The sequence below is a fragment of the Cryptomeria japonica genome, chromosome 4, assembly GCF_030272615.1.
Source record: "Cryptomeria japonica chromosome 4, Sugi_1.0, whole genome shotgun sequence".
Classification (NCBI taxonomy): Eukaryota; Viridiplantae; Streptophyta; class Pinopsida; order Cupressales; family Cupressaceae; genus Cryptomeria; species Cryptomeria japonica.
The window spans coordinates 624,521,700-624,546,752 of NC_081408.1; the positions used below are offsets into that span (position 1 = coordinate 624,521,700).

The window sequence follows — 25,053 nt, forward strand, 5'->3', positions numbered from 1 at the left end:
TTCAAGATAATTCAAATCTATGTGAAAGGCTTCAACTTGCCTTGACTTTATATGAGTTACAATGCCTTAACTTTGCTAGGTCGGCCATTTGAAAATTCCCGCCAAAATATAAACAAATAATTTCATTTTACAAGTTACAAGTATAGGTCGTGACCTATTTACAAGTTACATAATTTTGGTGCCAAGCCATATTTTACATAATGTTTACACGTTATACATGCAAGTCACAGCACGTTACATATGTATTTAACATAAATCACCCAAATAGGGCCCAGTCAACACGATGACAAATTGCTAAGGCCAAAAGGCCAATTTAGAGAGCTAGGTCGGCCCAAGCTAGGAATCCGACCTAGCTATAAATCAACAGAAGGCTATGCCCCTTTTTCCTTGTCCTTTTAATTTAATGTTAAATCACTTTTATCAATATATTGTCCAATCTCAAAAAGGCCCATTCATTAAATTTTATAATATTGGGTGCCCATATAGTCCTTTATTAAATATATTAAAATAACAATAAAGTTAAATCTTTAATTTAACTTAAAAATTAATGACTTATCATTATTTAATTTAAAACCACTGGACTATATCAAATATCGAGATATCACCAATAATTGCATCCACCAACAATTCTAAAAATAGCAATGGTGACAACTAGCTCAATCAATGCCTGAAACTAACTTACTAAAAAATAGTATGTGAGAAATCATCCAAAACCACTCCTGAAATAAACATTACCTCTTAGCCATTGGAGCTCAAATAAACATTTGACACTGCCAACCTGTTGGATAAACTGTCACCATGAGTTCCCGAACCCTAACTCATTAGCCTACAAGAATACACAGAATATGCTAACAGTTCACTAAATTGAAGTGCTTAGGAAAGGGACGTAACATAAGAACCAATTGCATGTTGTCATGTGGGCATGGGAAAGGTGAAAATGGTAAAGTTCTATAATCAACCTATGTGTTCATGGTTTCTACAATTGAACAAATAGTGTTTGTTTTCGAATCCTAGCTAAGGGCATTTATAGACCATCATTAACCAAGAAACTGGCCAACAAAACCCCTCCATAACAGAGAGTGGAGAGATTGCTCACCCATTCACTACTCGCTAGTATAAATGTAAGGGCCAACATATGAAATAGCACCAATGGCTAATTTTTTATTCAACACTTTTCTTTTATGCATCAAACACTAGCCCTTGATTTTTCTTATAGGAACAAAAGTAGTCATTGATTATCCATGACTTAGCCCATCAACTAGAAGCACCCAATGCAATTTAATTTGACGATTAGGTGTAGTATAGGCAGCAGTTTGTTAGCCTGTCCCTTGTGAAATTCAAAGGTCTCCATTGGTCGTTGGCCCATCCCTTGTGGACTTGGAAGTGGTATCAACTATATGAGGTTGTGTATATCAAAGAATGCTTATGAATCAGAACCACAAATATGTTCACCCATTGTTATCATTACATTGTGGGCTATAATCTTTCTGGTAAAGAACTTAATGCTGAATTTAGAGAATTTGATATGGGAACATAGTCTATTGTAAATCAGCGGTGATATAATCACTTTACATTGTAAAATCATGACAAACTAAGTGAAAGAAAACGAAGAGGATATCCTTTGTGTGTGAGAATATGAGCATAATTTCAACCTTAGGAATTCCCTTCAAACTATAAGAAAATTGACGAGTGCAAATGAGCAAGTTCGTTATTCAAAATTCATAGAGTTTTCCTTTAAATTTAGCATATATGTACTTGTCAATTCTAGTTAGATAAATGATAAATCCCAGTCTTTTTTCAAAAAAATTGACACTTTGCTCCCCTGTGTGAGCTGCTTGGTCAACATGAACATATTATTCTATAGGACTGACTATATGTGGAGGATAATGACTAAGATACTTGGAGCACAACAAAAGTATTGCTGAATCTATCTTAATGATTAACAAGGCTGCTCAAAACCATTGCATTAAATATGTTCATATAAAGAAGGACAAAGGCTATCCAAATTCAAGAAAGAACTTAGCAGTCACTCAAAAATTGACACGTTGCTCCCCTGTGTGAGCTGCTTGGTCAACATGAACATATTATTCTATAGGACTGACTATATGTGGAGGATAATGACTAAGATACTTGGAGCACAGCAAAAGTATTGCTGAATCTATCTTAATGATTAACAAGGCTGCTCAAAACCATTGCATTAAAAATGTTCATATAAAGAAGGACAAAGGCTATCCAAATTCAAGAAAGAGCTTATCAGTCACTCAAATGATGTTGAAAGCTTGACATGAATTTATACAACACCAAGAGGATCGTGGGTGCTGGTCACTGAAACACAAGAGCCTATTTAAGAAGCCATTGCACAAAACTCGTATGATTTGAGGACTACTCAAAAGAAGACAAACTTGGAGATTTTAAAGTGGAAATATAGGGCAATTCAAAGTCAAATTGTACAAACCTATTTTGAAATTTTGGCGTTTTTGCTTATTTATAATAGTAAATAAAATTCAAATGTGGAGGGGAATCTCTTCAGCTTCTCCTCCTGGGAAACCTATAAAAGTCCCAAAACTTGACATTGTAAAGGGTTGCTAATCAAAGGATGCTTTTTCATTCTTTTGGCTTAATTGTTATCTTTCTATTTTGATCTTTGGTTTTCCAATCTGACCTCAACTATTATATAATATTTTATGTAAGTTCATACAATATTGGATGAATTAAACTGAATGTTCATATCTCTAGTATCTTGCTGATTGCAGGGCACTTTGTGTGATCAAACTAAACAATCAAGTTCATTGTTAAATGAATATAGATTTTTTACAGAGGTTGTGATAGCTTGTCTTATCAACCTACGCATGATCATGGTGGTTGCCTACTCATTCTATCATAGTTGGATTGTACTCAAAACGATTACACCATCTTGTGTGCTGCATGTGGGGGAATTGGTCAAGAAAGATTGGTTTTCAAGTTGGATTTGTCTATGATTGAACTTGATGAAAAATGGAGGAACTTATGGCTGTCAAGGAGTAAGAGTCCTAGAAGGTTTTGTGTGGAGGTACCAATAAGTGTTGAGATGTAGCATTAAATAATTTCATTATAAATTATAATTGCTCTATTGAATTGACTAACTACAACATTCCCCAATTGCCTTACTAGTGATGTTAAGTAGTTGTGCATTCACTCTTGTAATGCTGCCATAGCATTCAAGGGCACGAAAATGGCATTTTATAAGTGAACTCCCACCTAAATTAGCAATTTTGTTGGAATCTAGTCTTCTTGTGAATAGTCATAAAGGGGTCTTCTTATTGTTGGTAAAATGTTCAACATCTTAGAAGGGCAATTCAAATTAAATATTGCCAATTTCTAGATTCCCAAGCTCCTCATCATCATCACTGAAGTTATAGGCACTCATACTAAAACTGCCAAATTAATTGAAATTGAAACCTAGTATTTACTACGTAGATGACTTTAAGTTATAAGTATTTATCTTTTTATTTGTTCACTCTAGGTTGTACAAGTTGAGAATACACAAAAGTTGCAATCCTTGTTCAAGTTATCTAAAACTAGTCACTACTAAGACATTTTTTATTATCCCAATCTTACTAAAAATTAACAAGTTCAACAAACAAAGGAATTTACGTTCTAATTTTCTTGCTTTAGGTTGCATGAAGCACAGAAGCAAAGAAAAAACAAAAATTTGAGTTATCTGAGACTCCTAATTGTAGGATTCAATGAGAATCCAAACAAGCCTAGATCTAAGCGAATGAAGAAATTACAAAAAGCTAGATGAAAACAAATTATTTAGAATGCAAATATCAGCTATAATCCAATTTCAAGGATGAGAAAAATAAAAAGAGAATGATCCATTGATTCAAAACAAAGGAACTGGCATGTAATATGTAGGCTATGGGGGAACAAGTCAGAAGGGAAAGGTTTTCAAAGGAGTTGAGCTAGCCACAAGTGAACTAATGGAGTCACTTAACCTGATGCAGCACTTTAGTCAAGCGAGCTCAACTTGATGACAAGTGCCCACTATTCCTAAATCTACCAAAGGAAATAAAATAACCTCCTATGTAAACTTAATATAAGATTCATGTATATCATTACACTAATGCTAAGACTTTATTTGATTAACCCAATGCAACTAAAATTTAACTAATTGTAACTAAAAATTAAAATTGATCAAATTATAAAATGAATACCACAGGTCTTTTCTGAACGTAATCTTTGAATCAAGGTGATCCAAAGAAAACTCTCAGCCTCTACAAATCAACTTGAAAGCAGACTTGATTTTTGACAATCCAATTGTGACTCGAATATTATTAAATGGGGAACTTTTCGGAATGAAAAAATATAATTACAATGATAGTAGTAATTATCAGGCTGCCAAATTCCCAAGTCAATTCAAAATTATAATATGTGCAAGGAAGTGATCACAAAAACAGAATCATAATGTGAATACGGCCAATTCAAATAGCAGGGAAAAAAAAGAGAGAGATTATTGAGTATGATTACTCCAGAAAAAAGTCACATTCAAAAAGCAATATAAATATATTTTGTGCAGCAAAATAATAATATTAAAATATCTAAGATATGATGAGAAAACAAACACAATAACATATATGCATCATCAATCTCAAATTCAGTTACAACAAATATTAAAAGATATAGCACTGTGTAATTCATTCCTGAAAATGCTAAATAAAAATCATTATACCTGTTTTATGTCCTTAATTGAATGAATCATGCTCTCGATCTTAGGTTGTGCAGATCTAATAATTTCTTCCTGTTATTCAAGGTAAAAAGGAAAGTCAACATCACAATGGAAAAAGAATTTTTTAATATGCCATGTCATTTAACAACCAATCTGCAGAACAGAACATAAATGTACATCATTAAAACAGTGAACAAGGTTTGATGTTTATAATAAAGACGAATTTCACTCTTGCCACATTGATAGTATTGCAAATAAATCATTTTACACATTAGTATGTTATAATCAGAGTTACCAAAGGACGCGTCCCCAGGCTTTGTTTTGAAGCGTCTCTGTCCCCAGGACGTCCCGGGGACAGGGGGCGCCTATGGGACATCCCTATAAATTCTGCAATTTGAAAATAAATTTTGACAATGAATTCCATAAGCAATTTGACTTTGACTCTCAATTTAACACAAATTTGGCATAAGAATTCCTTATATGTGCTTCTATAATGTATATGTGCATGCTTTATCCACGTTTTCATATGAATATTTTAAATTTCCCTATATATTTTTATATAGCCGTCCCCTAGTCATCCCTATAATTGGCCTGAAAAATTGGCATCACAGAAACATGTCCCCCAATCTCCCCGTCCCGGAAACTTGGGGTAACCTATAATCAATCTTGATTGTTGAAATTGATTATCCATGTTTTACCAATTGCATGATTCATATTTCATATAATTTTTAACTATCATCAATTAATATATGTAAAACTGCAAAAAAAAAACTGCACAATATTGACAGTAATTGAATTCATAATTGACAGCAGCAAATAGCTCAGCTATGCATCGGCAAATTGTTTCTCCCTGCTTCCAAGGTTGCTTCTGGCAAAATTCTTCCTCACATAGATAATCGTCAGGACTTCTGCTAGCAAAGTATTTTATCTTATTGAAGCATTGAATGACTGGCCTGATTGTGGCAATTTAAAATGTAATGTCCCCACTTTGAAATAGAATTTAATAATAAATAATAATTATTAAATTAAAATATTAAAAATTAAATTAAAATATAAAAAAATATAATTAAATATAATTAATATTTAATTAAGTTAATGAATGGTCAAAAGACATAAAAAGAAAAGTTGTGACTCCCTCAAACATGAGATATAAAAGGGAGAAGAGAACCTCATTTCAGGGGGGATAATTTGGGAATCAGAAGTGCAGATCTGATTGTGAAAGGTTATGTCCCTTTCAAAGGGCAGAAATAATGAAGAGTTGCACTCTTTCAAAGGGTGCTAATGGTGAAATGGTGTGTCTCTTGCCAAAGGGCATACATGATGAAGAGGTGTGACCTCTCCCTCACATTGAGAGATATAAAGGAAAGGAATCAAAAGCATCCAGTGACATCACCATCGATCAGATCGGATCAGAACTATTATTAAGTTACAGGCAGTAACATCCTTGTTCTTGGTGGTATGCATGGGGATGTGCTTAATATATGAAGCCCGATAATGTTCTCATGCAGAATTTAAATTAATATACACTGCAATATGTATGACAGTCATACTTAATTTCAAATACATTCATAGTAAAACAAGATATTGGCCTATCTACAGACCTATGCCTTAACCAGTTCTGATTCCTTTTTTCCTAAGGAGTGGTGTGATGCCGTTAGGGGGAGGCGGAGTAAAACCATCTCATTATAGATAAGCCCCAAAGGTGAAAGAACTCATGATCCTTAAATCTGGGCTGCAGGCCCAAAGGGTGAATGGACTGAGGTTCCAGTAATCTGGGCTGCATTAGGGAGATGGTATCATCACGCCCTAGACAAGCAAGTCTCCCATCCAAGATTAGAAATTAGAAGGGGATTAAGATTAGGCCTGAATAAGGACAATGCCTAACTGTACTGAACTCTAGTCATTAATTCGTAATTACTGTAACATGGTAGGTAGTAATGTATGTTTCCCTATAGGAATTGGCAGCCTCTTAATAGGGGACGTTACATAAAATCTGATTTACAGTGATATTATTGATTATAAAACTTATGACTGAACTGACCAAAAAATTGTATACATTGTTTATGCTTTACTAGTCAGTGTCCATTTCCCCAAAAGAAAACCATACTTGAAAAGAAATTTCCATCAAGAGCATTGTGTTTGGCTTTAGTGATTCTAAACGTGCTAATCGAGATCAATCATTCTACAAATTATCCTGGTCACAAACTTAAGTGCAATGTAGAGAGATGAATATACTGGAATGCTCAAATGATGAAAATGTTTCTCAAAATTTGTTTAAATACTGAAAAGAATAAAAGATATATATTTATATATATAAAAAGATCAAGTTACAAAACCCAACACTTTTATATACTGGAATGCTCAAATGATGAAAATGTTTCTCAAAATTTGTTTAAATACTGAAAAGAATAAAAGATATATATTTATATATATAAAAAGATCAAGTTACAAAGATCAAGTTACAAAACCCAACACTTTATGTGAGCCAAGCACTATAAAAGTGTTGGGTATAGATGACCAAAAAAAATCAAAAACTTTTAAAATTTTCATATCGTGAAGTATAAAAGATAAATGACATAACATATCAGTACAAGCAAAATAAGCATACTAAAAGACCATTGACAGCAAGTAGACACTATTAAAATATTGTAATATTTACTTATAATGGTCAATTAAGTCATTAGGATAGACTTAAGGAATATTATTTAATCTCTTAGTTGTCTTCTACTTCTATTAGTTGTCGATCTTATCCTTATCGGATAAATCGTTTGTAACTCTTATTTAAGAAGTCTTTCACTACTTTGTTAATAATGAATAACGAAGATCCTATTGAATATCTTGATAATGTAAAGATCTCATGCCTAAACTGTTCCAAAAACAAAACAAAAAGGCAAACTCTCCCAAATGTTCAATGTGGGTAATCAAACAGTTGTATGCATGCGCATGAAAGCAATTGTTTTCTGTTTGCAATGGTTTCTGAGATGTTTGGTTTAAGTTTAAACATTTATTTTCATGAAATATGCTCTCAACCATAATAAAATCACATTCATAGATTTAAGCATATAATAAATTGAATACTCTTTTTAAAACGACAATTGCAAACAGATGTGTCTGCTGTTCTGAGCAGCAAAATGTCCAGAATATAGCAGATAACAAATATATATAAGTTAAACAAATCTGACCTTTATTTGAAGCAGATATAATTGATTGACAGCAGATTGCAAATGACTCAACTTGCCAAGGTTCCTTTAACAGTGGCTTCAATTCTTCAAACATGGATATGCAACAAGCTCTCAATGAGCTCCAATCTCCATGGCCAAGAATGCAATGGATTGCTGAGACCTCAGAATTGTTTCAGACCCATTCAAACTTCAATATGGACACTACAAAGCTTCCCGCGATTCACCCAACCTTTCCAGCAATGAATCCTCTGTTGTGAGCAGCTTATATGCTCTTATTGCAGAATGTTTTCACCATAATTTGAGTGGTATTGTTTTCCCCTGGAGGTCAGGACTTGACTGTATCAATCCCACGCCACACAATACACAGAATACTCTACAACCTGCCTCATAAACACCTAGCTTGAGTAATGGCAACTCCAATATCTGGAATATATTGGTTACTCAATCGCCACTCACAGGAATGCAAGGATTTTTCCCAATGCCCACCAGAAATGAAGCCAAACAATTAGTATTTAGCTTCACACATCCCCTTTATATCTGATGTTGATAATCTAAAACCTCGATTTGGAATAAGATACACACTTGACTTCACTTGTTATGGCACAATTCCCTATTTGAATAGTGCGGCAGTCATAACCAATAAATATTTACCTCAAAGGTTACAATTTCCTCCGAGGCAAGCTATATGGCCAGTTGGGATTACCACAAAGTGTTGTGTTGAAATTTTGTTTTGTCTTATTAGGACTTTGATGGCTACGTCCTCTACAGACCTGTCCTCCTTGCTAAAAAGCTTCGACCTTCACCTATTTCCCATGCCAATGTCAAGTCTTTTTCCCATGTAAATTAAGATACCACAATCGCCCAAATAAGAAACCCACACACCACACCAATATCACCAAACTCAATCAACCTCTCTCCAAAAAACCATCGCCCAATATATAATATTTCATCAACTATGGCATTCAAAACTGAAAATGTTACCAAACACACAAAATTTGATACTAATTCAAATAATAACTTATCTTTGAAGTCTTCAAGACCAATGTGAACCCTGTCTGGATCTGACTTTGAAACTACACCAATGAATGAGGGTTTTTGTCCCCACTCAAAACCTTCAGCACTCTATCGATCCCTGTATGAAACCACTCTGATGAAGACAAAGGGTTTTTGTCCTCGGCTTTAAAAACCATTGGGGTTTTTGTCCCACCTGTCAGAGTTTTGGACACAGGCACAAATCTTCAAATCTCTGAATCTCTCTGTCTTTCAAAAGAGACCCCCAGCCTTCTTTTATAACCAACCCAAGAACATTCCAAAAAACACAATATAAAATCACTTTATAATTTAAATAAGCTTTGTATCTCCTAAAGGCAATTTATTTCACTATTAAACATTCCCTGCACTTAGAGTCAATTTATTAGTGTCCAATGTAATATGGTACCTCTATTGTAGCTACAATTTTTTGCACTCCCTTTTCACTTTTCAATGATTTGGTTTTCAGGCATATAGTCAAACAGTTTGCATTCCTTCACTGATAAAGAGCATTAACTTGCTCATCTGAAATCTCAGTTTGCTAATAGTTTGTTTGTTTGTAGGGTTTGGCAGAAAATTCATTGTTCATGCTCAAAACATAAAACAAAATTAAACAGCAATATATCTGGCAGAAATACACTTCAATGATGACAAGTCACCACCACCCTACCTACTTGGCAGCCTCCAACTATTGGGAGTAGCATGGGCACGTAGTAACATATACTACTATGACAACAACAACCACAAAAGCCAAAGGTAATTACTCAAGACATGCCTACTCAAACCCACATCCTCACCCAAAGAATGACGAGGCAAATTGTAGTCAGTACAATGCCAAGCAAGTCCTCTCAAGCTAGCAAGTCAAAAAATCAGCAAGGACCACAAGGGCACAAGCCAACAACTCTTCATCATCCCAGCATGTGCCCATTGCCAAACAAAGTTTATTCCAAAATGCGAAGAGCGGGGATGATGATTCTGAGGAACCAAAAAAGAGAAACTGAAGACATGTAATTACTCCAGACATGCCTACTCAAACCCACACCCTCACCCAAAGAATGACGAGGCAAATTGTAGTCAGTACAATGCCAAGCAAGTCCTCTCAAGCTAGCAAGTCAGGAAATCAGCAAGGACCACAAGGGCACAAGCCAACAACTCTTCATCATCCCAGCATGTGGCCATTGCCAAACAAAGTTTATTCCAAAATGCCAAGGGTGGGGATGATGATTCTGATGAGCAAAAAAAGTGTAACTGAAAAGGCTAATGATCCTCCCCAAAAGGCAAAGGAAAAATGAAAGCAACCAAGAGCCAAAGAAAACATAGACAAACCACAAGCCCACTATAAGTATCTCTTCTTCCCCTCCTCCCACTACAATTATTTCCAAAATTGTTCCTCCCTTCACCCGATAATAAGCAACCTCCCAATCCTTCCTTTAACAGTAAGTTGCATGCTAGGTGTCACTTGGGTAGCAATGCAACAATATGTGCAGCCTGCTCGCTAGTATTAATTTCCTCCTCAATTCTTCCCTTCTCCCTACCCTCCTCCAACAAGTCAATATTAGATGGTGTAGCCTTTCCCTATCAATTCCGCACTTAACAAGTGCCTCCCCCTCATAAAATTGGAATCCCTTCAGTTTTCCAACCCTTGGGTCCTCTTGCCTCCACCCCTTCTAAGTCTATGCAAGATCCTACTTTTCAAACCATCACCACTCCCCATCCTACACAATAATTGGCACTACCCCATCCCATCTTCTCCCCAAGTGCCACTCGCTTCACACAAAAGATCAGCTGCACTTAGAGAATCTACTCTCCATCACCAACAAATGCAACTAGTCTAAGTAAAGGTGCAGAGGAAAGAAATGAAGAGGAAGAGTAAACAAAATGTTGCATGTGCAACTAAAAGGGTTAGGACAAAAGAAAACCTAGTGAAAGAAGAAATTCATTTCACCATTTCACACCCTTGGTGAACAAGCTTGAGACCCAAATGCAAGCCACAAATTATGAGGCATAAGCCATCACAATGATAATATGAAAGACACATGGATGGATGACAAGATAGAGCTACAACAAGAAGAGATTGAGGTGGTGTCCTCCAAGTTGACTTTATTAGAGAGGAAGCTCAAGAAGAAATATGCATATCTTGAACAAGTCAAGTTGAATTTGAAGGTCATGGAGCTAAAAGCTAAGTCACTAGAAGGCCAAATGACTACCATATCAAATATGGTTTTTGAGTTAGCAAACAAATAAGTTGTGGTGCCAAAGTAGATATAAGAGGCACACGTCAATCTTACCAAGGCAAAAATAAAGTTGGCACAAACGAACAACCAAATGGTAACCAAGAAAGCCACCAAGTATATCTTGCAAAAACAAGTGAACAATCTGAAGACAAAGCTCTTCCAAGAACAAGCCAATGTAGGTGTGCAAACAATAGAGATTCAAGCCCTCAAAACTATGAGATCTCCAAGCTCAAAAATACAATGAATAATCAGCAACAAACAATATAGAGACATAAGGGAAAAAGAAACAAACCTACAAATCAGACTAAAAACCTCCAAGGGGGAGATGGTGAACTTAATGAAGCAGCTATGAGAACTAAAGCCATCCACAAGTTCCCTTGAATTGATCAAGGCCCTATGCAAACCATATTAAAGGTCTATAATAGAGGCGACAACACCTATGGTCCTAGCATTGCAATTCATGAAGACAGCTCAAAATTTGAGAATCAAAGTGCAAGCAAAGGTCAATAATGCATCAATAGATCTCTCACAAATGTTTGCAAGTGACAAAGTTTGTGTGAAGAAGCTCTACAATATCTTGTAGTACAAGTTGGTCTCGATAGGAATAATGCGCAAAATCCATGCCACCTAAAAGATCAATGATATTTTGTGTAAGGATGAAATTGTCCAAAAGAGTGAAGATCAATTGGCTATGTTGGGGCAAACAATAGTGGGTATGAGAGTCGGCATTGCTCAATTGGAGCAACAAGGATTACCCTCACCACTCGCTGCAAGCTAGAGTGTTGATCTATGGTGAATTTTTAAGCTAATGAAAGCACAGGTCAAGGAAAAATCAACATTTCATGGATGTTCTCAAGCACCCTCTATCGATGATGTGCAAGAAATTTTCAAGCCCTTAACAAAGTTAGAGGCACTCATTCAAACAAGCACGGCCAAGGTTCAAGGAATTTCCTATAGAGAAACTATTGAGCTAGAACGTTGCTTTAGAGCACTAAAAAAATTGAAATGCCTATACAAAAATATTGGATAACATAGATTTGGGTTCCTTGCTCTTTCTCATACAAAAAAACCCTTGCAAGTTGCCATAACTAGAGTGAAACTTCACTAAAAATGGAAAAATCCTTTTTCCGATATAATTAAAAGCTTTTGAAAGTTTGAGCAATAGGTGTGTATGATCACACCACATCATTTGTCATCTAAACAAGGATCTATCGTTTGCAATGGAGAGTTTCTAAAGCAGATCCCCAATGTTGCAACACATCAATGTGGCATGCTAGTCACTTACTTTACAATGCCAAAGTCCTTGTTGGCAAAGAGCACCACCTTTCATTTCCTTTTGTGTTTTGTCCATGAGGCTTCCTAACAAATGCCATGTTGCATGCTTCTAGGACATCAAGGCAGAAGGTTATAATACTTTCCTCCTATAGTAGTATGACTTGTCTAATATGCTACGTCAATCAAGGTCTAACAGCCCACAAAGAATGGGGCCCATTCCTCAACTATTCTTGCCTAGCAACTAATTATTGAAGCTCGAGGCTTCTACAAGGACTCTCCATGCCCTTCAAATACAGAAATGTAACATTCAATGAGCATTTAGCTGCTCATTTTTCAACTCTCTATCATTGTGGAGGTAGGTTTTGGAAAGCACTCAAAGACCAGCAGCCACCTCCCCAAACACAACAATCAATCTCATCCCCCCTAACAATTGCATCTATGGAGCAAAGACTTAGAAATTAAAATTGAGTACAGAGAGATCTATTGTGGACAGAGAGATCTTTGGAAAGCTTTTTTTCTCAGATGAGCAAGAACAAGATCACCAACAAATTGACCTCTTTCCTCTTCTGATCAGCTATCTTCTTGTACTTGTTCGTACTTTCTTCAAGCTTCATTTTCAGCTATACAAGCAAGTCTTGAATTGCACTTTCAAATTCTTCACCATCAGCACTTCTCATCTCCATTTTACCCAAATTCCTTAGTTCATACACTCCTCTAGGATGCATACCATTCATGATTTGAAAAGGACTCATACCCATACTTCTGTTAGGTGAGTCATTGTATGCAAATTCTGATTGTGCAAGCACTAAATCCCACTGTTTTGGATGCATACTAACCAAGCTTCTCAAGATGTTTCCAAGGCTTCTATTGACTACTTTTGTTTGACCATCAGTCTGAGGATGGTAAGCTGAACTGAAACTCAAATTAGTGTCCCACTTCTTCCATAAAGTCCTCCAAAAGTTTCCTACAAATTTAGTCTCTATCAAATACGATGCTCCTTTGAAGTCCATGTAATCTAACTATCTCTTTGAAGAACAAATTAGCAATGTTAATAGCATCACTTGTCCTTGTAAATAAAATGAAATGAGCCATCTTTGAGAACCTATCAACTACCACAAAGATTGAATCATGCCCCTTTTGAGTTCTTGGTAGACAAAGTACAAAGTCCATGCTAAATCCCATGGCCTGTTGGAGATTGACAACAGCTGATACAAACATACATTTTGGCTGCTCCCTTTGGCATGCTGGCACACTTTACACCTCTCTACAAACTTCTTTAACATTTTGCTCATACCTGGCCAATAATAGTGTGCACTTCATTGGGCTAGTGTCTTGTTTTGCCCAAAATGCCCTGCCAAGCTGCCACTATGTTTCTCCTTTAGCAAGTTCTCTCTCATGGAACTTCTTGGACTGCAAAGTTGGCTGCCTTTGAACAGTAGACCCTCTTGTATCATGAAATCCATCCAAGGACTTCTATCCCCGATAAGAGGATCCACACATGCTTCATATGCCCCCTTAAAGTCTTTATCTTCCTTGTACATCTCTTTCAAGTCATCAAATCCCAATATACTTACTTTGGATTCCTGCATGATCAAGCTCCTTCTACTCAGAGCATCTACAACTTTGTTAGTTTGGCCACTCTTATGCTTGATAAAAGAGGTAAAATTTTACAAAAACTCAATCCATTTTACATGCCTTTGATTTAATTTGTTTTGGTTACTAATAAACTGTAAGGCATGATTATCAATGTACAATATAAATTCTTTAGGCATTAAATAATGCCTCAATTTCTTCAAAGCTTGCACAAGAGCATAAAATTCTTTGTCATATGAAGAATACTTCTTTTTTGCATCATTGAGTTTCTCACTGCAGTAAGCAATTGGCTTACCTTCTTGACTTAGGACAGCACCTATAACAGCCCCACTAGCATCACATTCCACTTGGAAAAGTTTAGCAAAATCAGGTAAAGCTAGAATAGGTTATTCTATAATCCTTTTTTTCAGGAATTGAAAGCTTCTTTCAGCTTCCTTGGACCATTGGAATAGCTGCTTATTTCCCTTTTAATTGTTTCCACAATTGGAGCACAAATTTCACTGAAGTTTCTTATAAACTTCCTATAAAAGATAGCTAGACCATGAAAACTTCTTACCTCAAAGACATTCCTTGGAGTTGGCCACTCTACTATGGCTTTGACCTTGTCGTTGTCCATCTTCAAACTTTCTTGTGATACAACAAATCCCAAGTAGATCAACTCTGTCTTCATGAAAGTACACTTTTTAAGATTAATCAACAATTTCTCTTTTTGTAACCGATTTAGAACCATTTTGAGATGTCTAAGGTGCTCCTCCTTTGAATGAGTATAAACCAAAATATCATATAGGTAGACAATAACAAATTTACCTATGAATTCCTTTAGTACCTCATTCATGAGTCTCACGAAGGTACCTGCGACATTTGTTAACCCAAATGGCATCAGTAGCCATTCATAGAGCCCATCACTTGTCTTGAATATTGTTTTCCATTCATCACCCTCTCTGATTCTTATCTGAGGATATCCACTTTTTAAATCTCTCTTAGAAAAATATCTTGAACCACTTAGACAATCCATCAAATCATCAATTCGAGGCAAAGGATATCTATACCTGATTGTGATTTTGTTGATGACTCTTGAATTTGTACAAATTCTCCAACTTCCATCCTTTGGACTCTACATTGTTGAAACAGCACAAGGACTCAAACTTTCTCTTACTAGTCCTTTGTTCAACAACTCTTGTACCTAATTCTTGATTTCTTCATTTTCCTTTGGAGTCATCTTGTAAGCTACTTTGTTCGGTAAATAGGCTCCTAGAATGAGATCTACATGATGGCTAACGCATCTCATTGGAGGTAATTCATTAGGTAAGTCATCCACGACAATATCAACAAACTCATTCAACAAATTTTGAATTTCTTCAAGCAAATCAATCAACTTTGTGCTAGTAATAACTGTCCTTGGCTTACCAGTTAGTGCAAAACTTACCTCCTCATCTTTGATTTGATGTAAGAATTATTTTCCACTTACCATCAATACTTTAAGACTAACTTCCTCAACTGCGTTCTCATTCTTAAGAGGTATGAGTGTGTGCTTCTTTCCATCCTTTTCAAAAGTATATGTATTACATCTTCCGTCGTGAATTGCCTTCCTGTCAAACTGACAAGGCCTACCTAAAAGAACATGACAAACATCCACTGGCATAACATCGCATATTACCTGGTCTTTGTAACTCCCTATCTGTAACTCCACTCGACATTGTTCATTTACCAACATCTGATGTCCTTTTTGCAGCCAAGATACCTGTTGTGACGTATTCACACATCGCCCCATTGTAAATGGGGACCCCTGCTTTTTCCTTTCTAGGGTTAGTTTTCTTTGCTTAGTTGTCTGGTCTTGGCTTTTAGCCTTTGCATTTGAGAATTGTCAGAAGGCTCGTTAGGATAGGATGGTCTGCTTAGGCTCAAATTGGCCAGTAGGTGGTCCAGGTCAGGGTCTCTTCAAAGGCCTTCTCTAGGTCAGGCCTTTGCTCTTGTTTCTAGGTTAAGTCTTGATTGAGTTTGACGAAGTCCTTATATCCTACTGGGAGTCTTGCCTTTTTGACCTGTGTCATTGAATTAAGGAAGTGAATGGTTTGTGAGTGAGTATCATCAAGGATTTTCCCTTTGAGGGTTTGAGATTGGTCCAGTTGATGAATGATGAAGTTCTAGGCATTAATTGATGTGAAACTGGCCTATTTATCCTTGGAGAACACCTAATGATCAAGTCTGGACTTGAAAATTTGGAGAAAGGTCAAGAATTTGAGCATTTTAGAGAATTTGAACTCCTTGGTGTAGTTGGGACAAACCAAGACGGGTGCATGAGCAATTGCATCTTTGATATCATTGAATGTTGCTCTTCCTTCTGAATTCCAATGGAAAGCAAACTTTCCTTTCATCATATCCACAATATGACGAGTCTTTTCTGCAAAGTTAGGAATGAATCTTCGCAGAAAATTTACCTTACCAAAGAAGGAATGAACAGCAGTCTTGTTGGATGGCAAAGGGAGATTCTGAATAGATTTAACCCTCTCAGGATCAACATTTATACCCTCCTTGGAAACAATATGACCAAGAAGTTTTCCCTCCGTCACCCCAAAAACTGACTTCTTGGGATTGAGAGAGATGTCGTGCTTACAACATCTTTCAAGTACATCTTGTAAATGAAAAAGGTGATTCTCACGATCTTTAGAAAAAACTGTAAGATCATCAAGATACACTACAATATACCTTCCCACAATACCACGGAAAGCCAAGTCCATAGCCCGTTGGAAAGTGGCCCCTGCATTGATCAACCCAAAAGGCATTCTGCGATAGGCAAATGTACCCCATGGAGTAGTAAATGTAGTCTTATGTTGATCAAGTTCACTAACCTCAATCTGATTGTATCCCGAAAATCCATCTAGCATAGATAGCATCTCGAAACCTATCACCGTTTGCAAAACTTGATCCATGATTGGCAATGGATAATTATCCTTGAGTGATAGCTGATTAAGATTTCTGAAATCAACACATACGCATTTCTCCATTCTTCTTACGCACCGGCACTATGTTCGCCAACCATGTTGAATGATGGATGGGAAAAATAATCTGAGCATCAAGCATCTTTTGAACTTCAGAAAGAATTGTACCTGAAATCTTCGGATTATACTAGCGTTGCTTCTGTCTGAAAGGTTCTGCACCAAGCTTAAGAGGAATGTCATGCTGCACTTCCTTGGGTTGAAAGGATTTTAGATCATCATATCAGTATGCCAAGACATCACGGTATTGGCGCAAGAGCTGAATAAACTAATCTCTCTCATCTGAAGTGCAGTTATTGCCAATATTGACAAACTTTGGATCTTCACCAAAACCAATATTATATTTCTCATATCCCATAGGAGAATCAACACTTTCTTGTTGTCGTCTCTTGATATAATGATCATGTTGATCGAAAAGCTTTTCAAGAGAAACCAACCCCTTGGGAATTTTATTTCCTTTCAGCTGAAGGATATTTTCATTCAACTCGGATGATGTTTCAGACATTGAATCTGATGGCGAAGAAGTAGGAGAATTACTTCCTTCAAAATACAGGTTGTTGAAACCATCCTCAGCTTGCAAGAAATTATTAATCTGCTTGTCATCATTGAAGATCTGCCAATGATCCCAATTGTCAGGCACACTAGGTCTGCAAATTATCTCAATAATATATTTATCTTGACCGAAGTCAAGATGGGGAATTAATGAAGTAGCTGAAACAGCAAGAGAATCAGCCCTATCATTGTATTCACGAGGAACAACTAAGATATTAAAAGAATCAAAATCTTCAATATTTTCCCATACCAAATTGCGGTAATGCTTGAGTCTGTCATTCTTAGTTTGATATATATTTCTCACTTGACAAACAATTAATTCTGCATCACCTAGGGCATGAAGATTTCTGATTCCTCTTTTCAAAGAAACGCTCATCCCTAACAAAAGCGACTCGTATTCAGCCGTATTGTTAGTATTAGCAAATTGCAACTTGAAAGAGTAAGGGAAGATCTCTCCCTTAGGAGATATAAGAACTACACCAGCTCCGGATCCATTTGTAGCGCAGCTGCCATCAAATTCAAGAGTCCACACATCATTTGAACTGTTGTTTTCATTGGAATGATTAGAGTTGACTTCATCCGAGACGGGTGCATTATGAAAAGAAAAGTTGTCATCTTCCTCCATAGGAGAAGATGAACTTTCCTCTTGAGTAGATGACGAGTGAGACTCATCTTGTTGAGAAGGTAATGAAATACTTTCATCAGCAACAAGAGATGAGACTTCTTCAACCATAACATATGAACTAGATGACCCATCTTCTGATGCTTGATCCTGATCAGTATCAACAAACTTTTCATTTGCTGAAAGTAGTGAAATGTCGGAGCTGCTAGAAGAATAATCTTCAGCGAATTCTGAAATTTCATCAATATGTAAATAATAATTCCCGAAACCTGAAGATTCAAAAAGAATCTGAGCATGGGGATCATTAGACTTGACAACCATGTACTTGGTTTCTCTTTCAGGAATTAACTTCTGCACAACACCTTTGACAAGTATTCTTGCTTCCGTCATATCCATGTTGAGTTCACCTCCAACATCCTTACAAAAATTACGGCCAAGTAACATTCCATATGATGCAGGAACGTCAGCCACCAAGACAGTCATCTTTATTTTATTATCCGGAAAAGCAGCAAATGCAAATTGAGCATCCTTGATTTGCCCAATAAGAGGCACTTGTTTGTTCGCCATGGAATAACAATGACCAAAGATTTTGGTCAAGGTCAGCCCCAAAGCTTGAGCAACTTTTGCGGGCATGACGTTATCAGAAGCACCAGAATCCAAAACACAATTGCTCAATTGAAAACCATTGATCAACAAAGAAAAGTAAAAGGGTTCTATCTTTCCTTGGGTGGCGGATGGAATGGTCACCAAATGATTGGGCAAATTCTTGGGTTCTTGTGGAATGGTGTTTTCAAGTATAGGACGAGTCTCCTTACTTTTAACAAAATCAGCTAATCTATCAAATTGATCAAGATTAGCTTGTAAATACTCAACTTCAGACATTTGAATCTTAGTCTTCCTAGCATGGTCAATAATATCAAAAGCTTGAAATGAACCAGCTAGAAAGGGATTAACATTGTCCGATAGTGGTTTGGGGTTGGGCATACTGGGCTTGGGATCAACAGATGAAGCAAGAGTAGGACTTTTGTTACTTACTTGGATTTTCGCTGCATCCTTTGAAATATAGGGCAGCGGTGTTCAACTTTTAGCAATAATAACAGGTGGTTGTAAATCACTTGCGATCTTTTCGGCTTCTTCTTGTTGGGCCAACCGGGTCTGGGATCTTGTCATTACAGCAAATGCTTGGCTATGAGTCCTTTCGGCAACAACAGAGTCATCATAGTGCATGTAACGTATAGTAGAGTCGCCAGCCACTTCTTCTTCTTCTTCTTGTCGAGGAAGAGCAACTTCGTCGGACTGATAATCAAAATAAGAAGACTCATTTTGATCAGTCTCATAATAGCCAACCGCTGCCTTTGAAGGAGGTGGCTCAAGCGCAAGTCTCTCCGGAGGGGGAGGCACCTTGGGTTGATTCTTGGCAGCATAACTGGCAGCAGTATTAGGATATGTCCTTCTTGGGATATCCTTGTATGGTCTGGGGTAGGAATTCTGAGATGCTTCTTTAAAGCAAAAAGTTCATTTGCTAATTTCTGCACCATAGGATCGATAGAACCAAAAAATGAACCCTCCATATGTGAACATCCTTTGGACCGATTAGAATCCTTTTTGATCTTACCAGCGAGGATCAAATTGTCCTCAATTTCAGTAGCCATTGATTGAGCAACTTCTAAATCAGTAGGAGATGCTCGCCTTAAGAAGAAGCTGACCTCGGGCAACTCAGTGTTAATGAAAAAATACTTGAGGTTCTCAGGAGTAGGTTTAGAATTGACAGGAAATCGATTTGCTAATTTGTTGAATTTAGCAATGAATTCGTGCATGCCTTCATGCGTGTCCTTCTTCATTTGTGTCAACTAGGCCAACAAAGCGTGTTCATCTTCCGCAAGCTTAAAACGTTCCTCGAACTTGTCTCTCAACGAGTTCCAAGAAACAATCGAACCAGCAGTAAGATTGAAAAACCAATCTGCTGCAATACCTTGAAGAGTCTCTATAAACAAACGAACAACAAAATCTTGATGTTCAACTCCAAGAACACCACATGCCATATAGAAAGACTTGACATGTTCATCAAGGTGTTGCTTTCCATCGCCATAGAATTTGGGAAGATTTTTACGAGAACCTTGTGGAAGTGGATGAAGAGGTGGGGTTAAAGCCAAAGAACCAAAAGCTACTCCCCATGGACCAGGAGGAGGAAGCGGAGGTGGATTAGCCATATTAGATAATGAAGGAATCAGTGGTTTGAAAAAGAAAGAGGAATTTTCACTTGGGATAGATTTCTTCTTCCTTGAAGGAGGATAACTTGTGGTTCGTGAAAGGCAAGATGTACTAGTGAGCAAAAAGAATCTAGCTCTTTCAGCGGGAGAGATTTCTTCAGAATATTCGCCTTTCTTCCGACGAACGTAAACACGCAAACTTTCCACCTTAGAGAAATAAAAGTATTTCCAAGTTCTTCTTTTAAAAACAGCAAGACACTAGTCTTCAAACGAAAGCATGAGGCTTCCGAATGCGTCTGTGTCCTTAGCAGATTCGAAAAGAATCTGTTGGTGTTTCAGATGGGCCAAACAAATTTATATCAGAGATTTATAAGATAGAATTACCAAAGTACTTCAACTCTCTCAATCCCTAGCAAAAAACAAAAGAAAGGTTATTCTGAAAACAACAAGACACTAGACCTCAAACAGAAGCGTGAGGCTTCCGAATGCGTCCGTATCCCCAGCAGAGTCGCCAAAAAACTGTTGGTTGAAAATTTTGTACACATGGGGAAATATACAAAATTGTGGTTTCAACTACAGCACACAAGTAAAAACTCTCCTAATTAAGAGAAGGCTCCCCCTATCTAACTAAAACTGAAATAAAAACAAGATGGTACAGCAGTCTTCCTTCTTTCTTCAAGAAAGACAATATCCTTTTCTCTTCACAGAAAAGGATAGCGATTGAATATGAACAGCAGTAACCACTTTTAAGTAAAATGAGAGAAAGGAAATGAAGTTTCCTGAAAGCGCAAAGACTTCCGTCACTTCCTTCGGGACGGGACAACAATATCAAGCTCAAAGACTTGACTATTGGAAATCCTATCTACCCTTTGTTATATTAAATTTTACAATGAATAAAAGACAACAGCTCAAAGACTGGAATAATTTATTCTTTTAACACAAAGACAAGAACTAATGCAAGCTCAAAGACTTGCTGCTATTTCTTATCAAACAATAATTTTTCCTCAAGAATAGACGCAAGCTCAAAGACTTGCTGCTCCTTCTAGAGATTTCCTATTTTAATGAATCTTCTCTACTTGCAGCTCAAAGACTTCAAATCAGATTGGACTAAGCTCCTTTAGAAACACTTTGCATAGAATAAATAAAAAGAGTCCAACTCAAACTTGTAGCTCAAAGACTTCTTGCTGTAAATTTGGCAGAGTTTTTGCTTGCTTTCCCAAAAGATAAAGATTACAAAGGACCCTCTCTTCTATTTATAGGAGAGGAGCCTTGAGAAAAAGGTGGGAGGATCCTAACTAACTTGAGAAATTCCCTCAACCACCAAGACCTATTCAACAACTAATTATGACTTCATTAACTAACTAAGACTTATTCCAACTACAGTCCTAATTGGACACAACTTGTAGTTGCCTTACAAGTAATTACAAAAGTGCAAGTAAGGAGTTAACTTGCAATTACAAAAATGCAAGTGATGACAACTTGCAATTACAAAAATGCTTTTACTAGTAAACTTGTCGAAAGGGAAACTACAATTTTGAAATTATAATTTCGAATTTACAACCAAGTGTTAAAAACACTTAAGTTGCACTTCTTGAAGATATGAACAATTCGAACTTCTGAATAACTTTCTGCAATTCATCAGGATCTGGTTCATGAGTGTTCATAGCCACCACCCTAGTCTTTACGACAACATCATGGCATTAGCATAGCATGGAGTTGCCCTTTTCCAATGCGGACCGGATTTCCTGCAACTCAGTTTGATACTTAATCAATATTTGAATGGAAGCGACTGAGAATTGCTCACTTCTCCATTCATCATGAATCTTGAGTTGCAGATCTGCAAGAACTTCTTCCTCGGGCAGCAACTCATCATTCTGATTTAAAATGTCGCAGGATGCCTTTTTACAACGGGAGGTAACATCTTGAAAGACTGCTTCACGCAACTTTAAGATCTCATCAATTTCTTCAATGAGTGACTTGAGAACAAGAGATTTGTTCTCCAGAAGTTCCTCATATTCAATGTACATGACTCTGGAAGGAATTACGTCATGCACCTGAAGAACGCCCAACTGATGTTGAGGCATCTTTCGCTAAGAAACTAAATTTCTCTCAGCCTTCTCCAAATTTAATTTGAAAGCACACAAGATTTGATTCAACTTATCTTCAATGGTTTCCAATTTAACCATTGTTTCAAATACCTGTCTTATGACTTGTGAACATAAGTCATGCAATTGATCAACCCAGGTGTCTAAGGCTTGAACATTTTGGGCGGCTCTCTCAATACCTTGGATTGGTTCACCGGCCTTGGAAGAAACAGGCACTTGGCCTTCTCCATTTGAAGGTAGAGTAATACTTTGGATGGCTCCCATGAGTCTTTGATTCTCTACTTCCAATTGATCTTTCTTGGTCAACACCTCATCATATCGTTGTACCAATGTAGCCACTATTTGTTGAGCATCATGTTTGACAACCTCATGAGTCTGCTTACCCAGTTGCACTTTTGTGATCCGATAATCAGCTGCTTGCATTTCTTCAACCGGTTTATCTGATATTGGTTCAGCAATTTCTACCACTCTCATCCAATTTTCATCAACGATCACCCTCAAAACTGTCTTTGCCCTCTTAATAGCTTTAGGTTTTGATTGTTTCAACTGTTGGTAGTCAAAGGCATCAAGTGAGATCACCTGCTTCTTCCTCTTTGTAGTGAAAGAACTGAGCCATGGAGGTAAAGCCATTAACTCTGATTCTAGAATAGAGGGAGAAGTAGTCTCTATTTGAACAATTGTGGTGATCTTGGGAGAAGTGTCCGTCTAGATAGCCACCATAGTCTACTGAGTGACGACAGGATGTGATGAAGATGTCATGAACTCATCAAAACAAGTCATAGAAGTATCAATATCAGACACAGGTACATATGAAGGATCATCTGAAAAGATATTCAACAAATTTTCCTGAGAACGACCTTGAGATGGTTCTACTGCTGAAAGTGGAAGGACGTTCTGCGGAGATTTTGAAACTAAAGGGGCAGATTGAGAGCTCACATCTATCACAGGAGGAAACATGGGTACCTCAATAGGAAGTGAAGAAAGAGAATTATGTGGGGACTCTATAGAAAACGACTGAGGAGCACTATCAGATTGAGTTTCTTCCTCTAAAGCTTCAGGATCAATCACATAAATTTCCAACCGTGGCTTCTCCTTACCTTGGACTGTTATTTCCTGGGGAGGAAGCACCATTGCACGACTAACTCATAGTTTGATCCTTGTACTAGAAGAGGATGCACCTTCTTTATTGTCCAGTTGAATTTCAGACTTCCGCCCAAGAGGACCTGTAGAATCATCTTCTTTCCCAACCTTAATCTTAATGAGCTCGACACCATTGTTCTTAAGCCAGATATTGGTATTGGCAAGAACTGACTGAAATCTATCCAGGATAGAAGTGCCTTCCTTATGGGACCAGTGGATAGAAGGAAGTGGAGCCTCGTCAACATTCTGATTGACAAACTCAGGATCAAGAATGTTGCCATCATCAATCATCCCTTGTGGCACGTTCACGAGGTTTAGATCCACAATCTGTTCTGCAGTGAGTCGGCAGTAATCCATCTTGCGTATCTCCTTTTCGGTACGGAGATCAACCCAGATATCTTCTATCCGATGCACGTGGATGAAGGTCTTCTTGATCTTCTCCTTCATGCCTCAGTAATCGAAATCAGCTCTAGGTTTGAATCTTTTGAGTCTAATTTCCTGCAACTCGGTCTCCATAGCCCTGGCCTTGATTGAAGTCATTAGAGAATATTAACCAATCTTCAATGGGTTGTTGGAAGAAATACCCATGCCAACCTTGTGCTTAACTGACTGATGTGTATGCACAGCCATGATCTGTCTTCCCAATTCCATGAGAATAATCTTATCTGTTGGGTATCGTGGGAGCATGTAAGGCTGCCCGCCATAGCATCCAACTCTCATGTAGGTAAAAGTTGGAAACTGGAGAAACAAACAACCATATTATTTCACCTTTTCCCATGCTTCATTTGAGACTCTTTTGTTCTTCAGGTTCTTGTCAAATTGACACAAGTAATGACCAAAGAAAGCGTCCTGAACCCTTCTGAAATGAGACCTACTTGATCTTAGAGGCAACTGATCATAGTATTCCCAAACCGGTACAAGCATGCGGTCACCCTTGGTGGAAAGACCTGGGAAATGTCTAAGTGATGCAGCAATATACACGAGATATGAATTCATGTAGAAGGTGAAAGTAGTAGAGATGACTGCAAGTTGTTCGCACAAAGCATCACTGATGATCTCACCCCAACAGATGTGCTGAGACTACCTTATTAACATAATAAATTGGTACATCCAAGGTTCAAAAACATTGGAATGTTCCAATCCCATCATACGACTCAGAAGAGTAATAGTATCATGGATCTCATTTTTGAAATCAGACCGACATAACTTTGCCCATCTGGTAAGCGCAGTGCGAGGTTCATGAATCCATTTGTTGATATGATGCTTACAGACTTTCTCCCTTTTGGCAAAGTATTCAACTACACTTTGCTTGGAGATCTCTATATAAATGGTTTCAGAAGGTATTTTGAAAACCTTCTCTATAGCTTCTGCATCCAAACGAATGATCACTTCTCCATCATCATTTTT

The 25,053-nt window shown here is 37.2% G+C and overlaps 1 protein-coding gene across 2 annotated transcripts in view; it reads right to left on the reverse strand.

Annotated features, from left to right (window-relative positions):
• The window catches only part of LOC131079058 (uncharacterized), an 81,846-nt gene that overhangs the window by 12,957 nt on the left and 43,836 nt on the right, over window positions 1-25,053 (reverse strand). The window contains exons 7-8 of one of the 2 annotated variants that reach the window (XR_009113904.2): window positions 7,891-9,097; window positions 4,710-4,780 (exon numbers count right to left, since the gene is read on the reverse strand). Coding sequence is in view for 1 of the 2 variants with exons in the window: in XM_058016946.2 (XP_057872929.1) it covers window positions 4,712-4,780 (69 nt within the window). In the remaining variant the exon portion in view is untranslated. Of the gene's footprint in view, window positions 1-4,709; window positions 4,781-7,890; window positions 9,098-25,053 lie in introns of those variants that run through there. The other variant, XM_058016946.2, reaches the window with a different exon arrangement.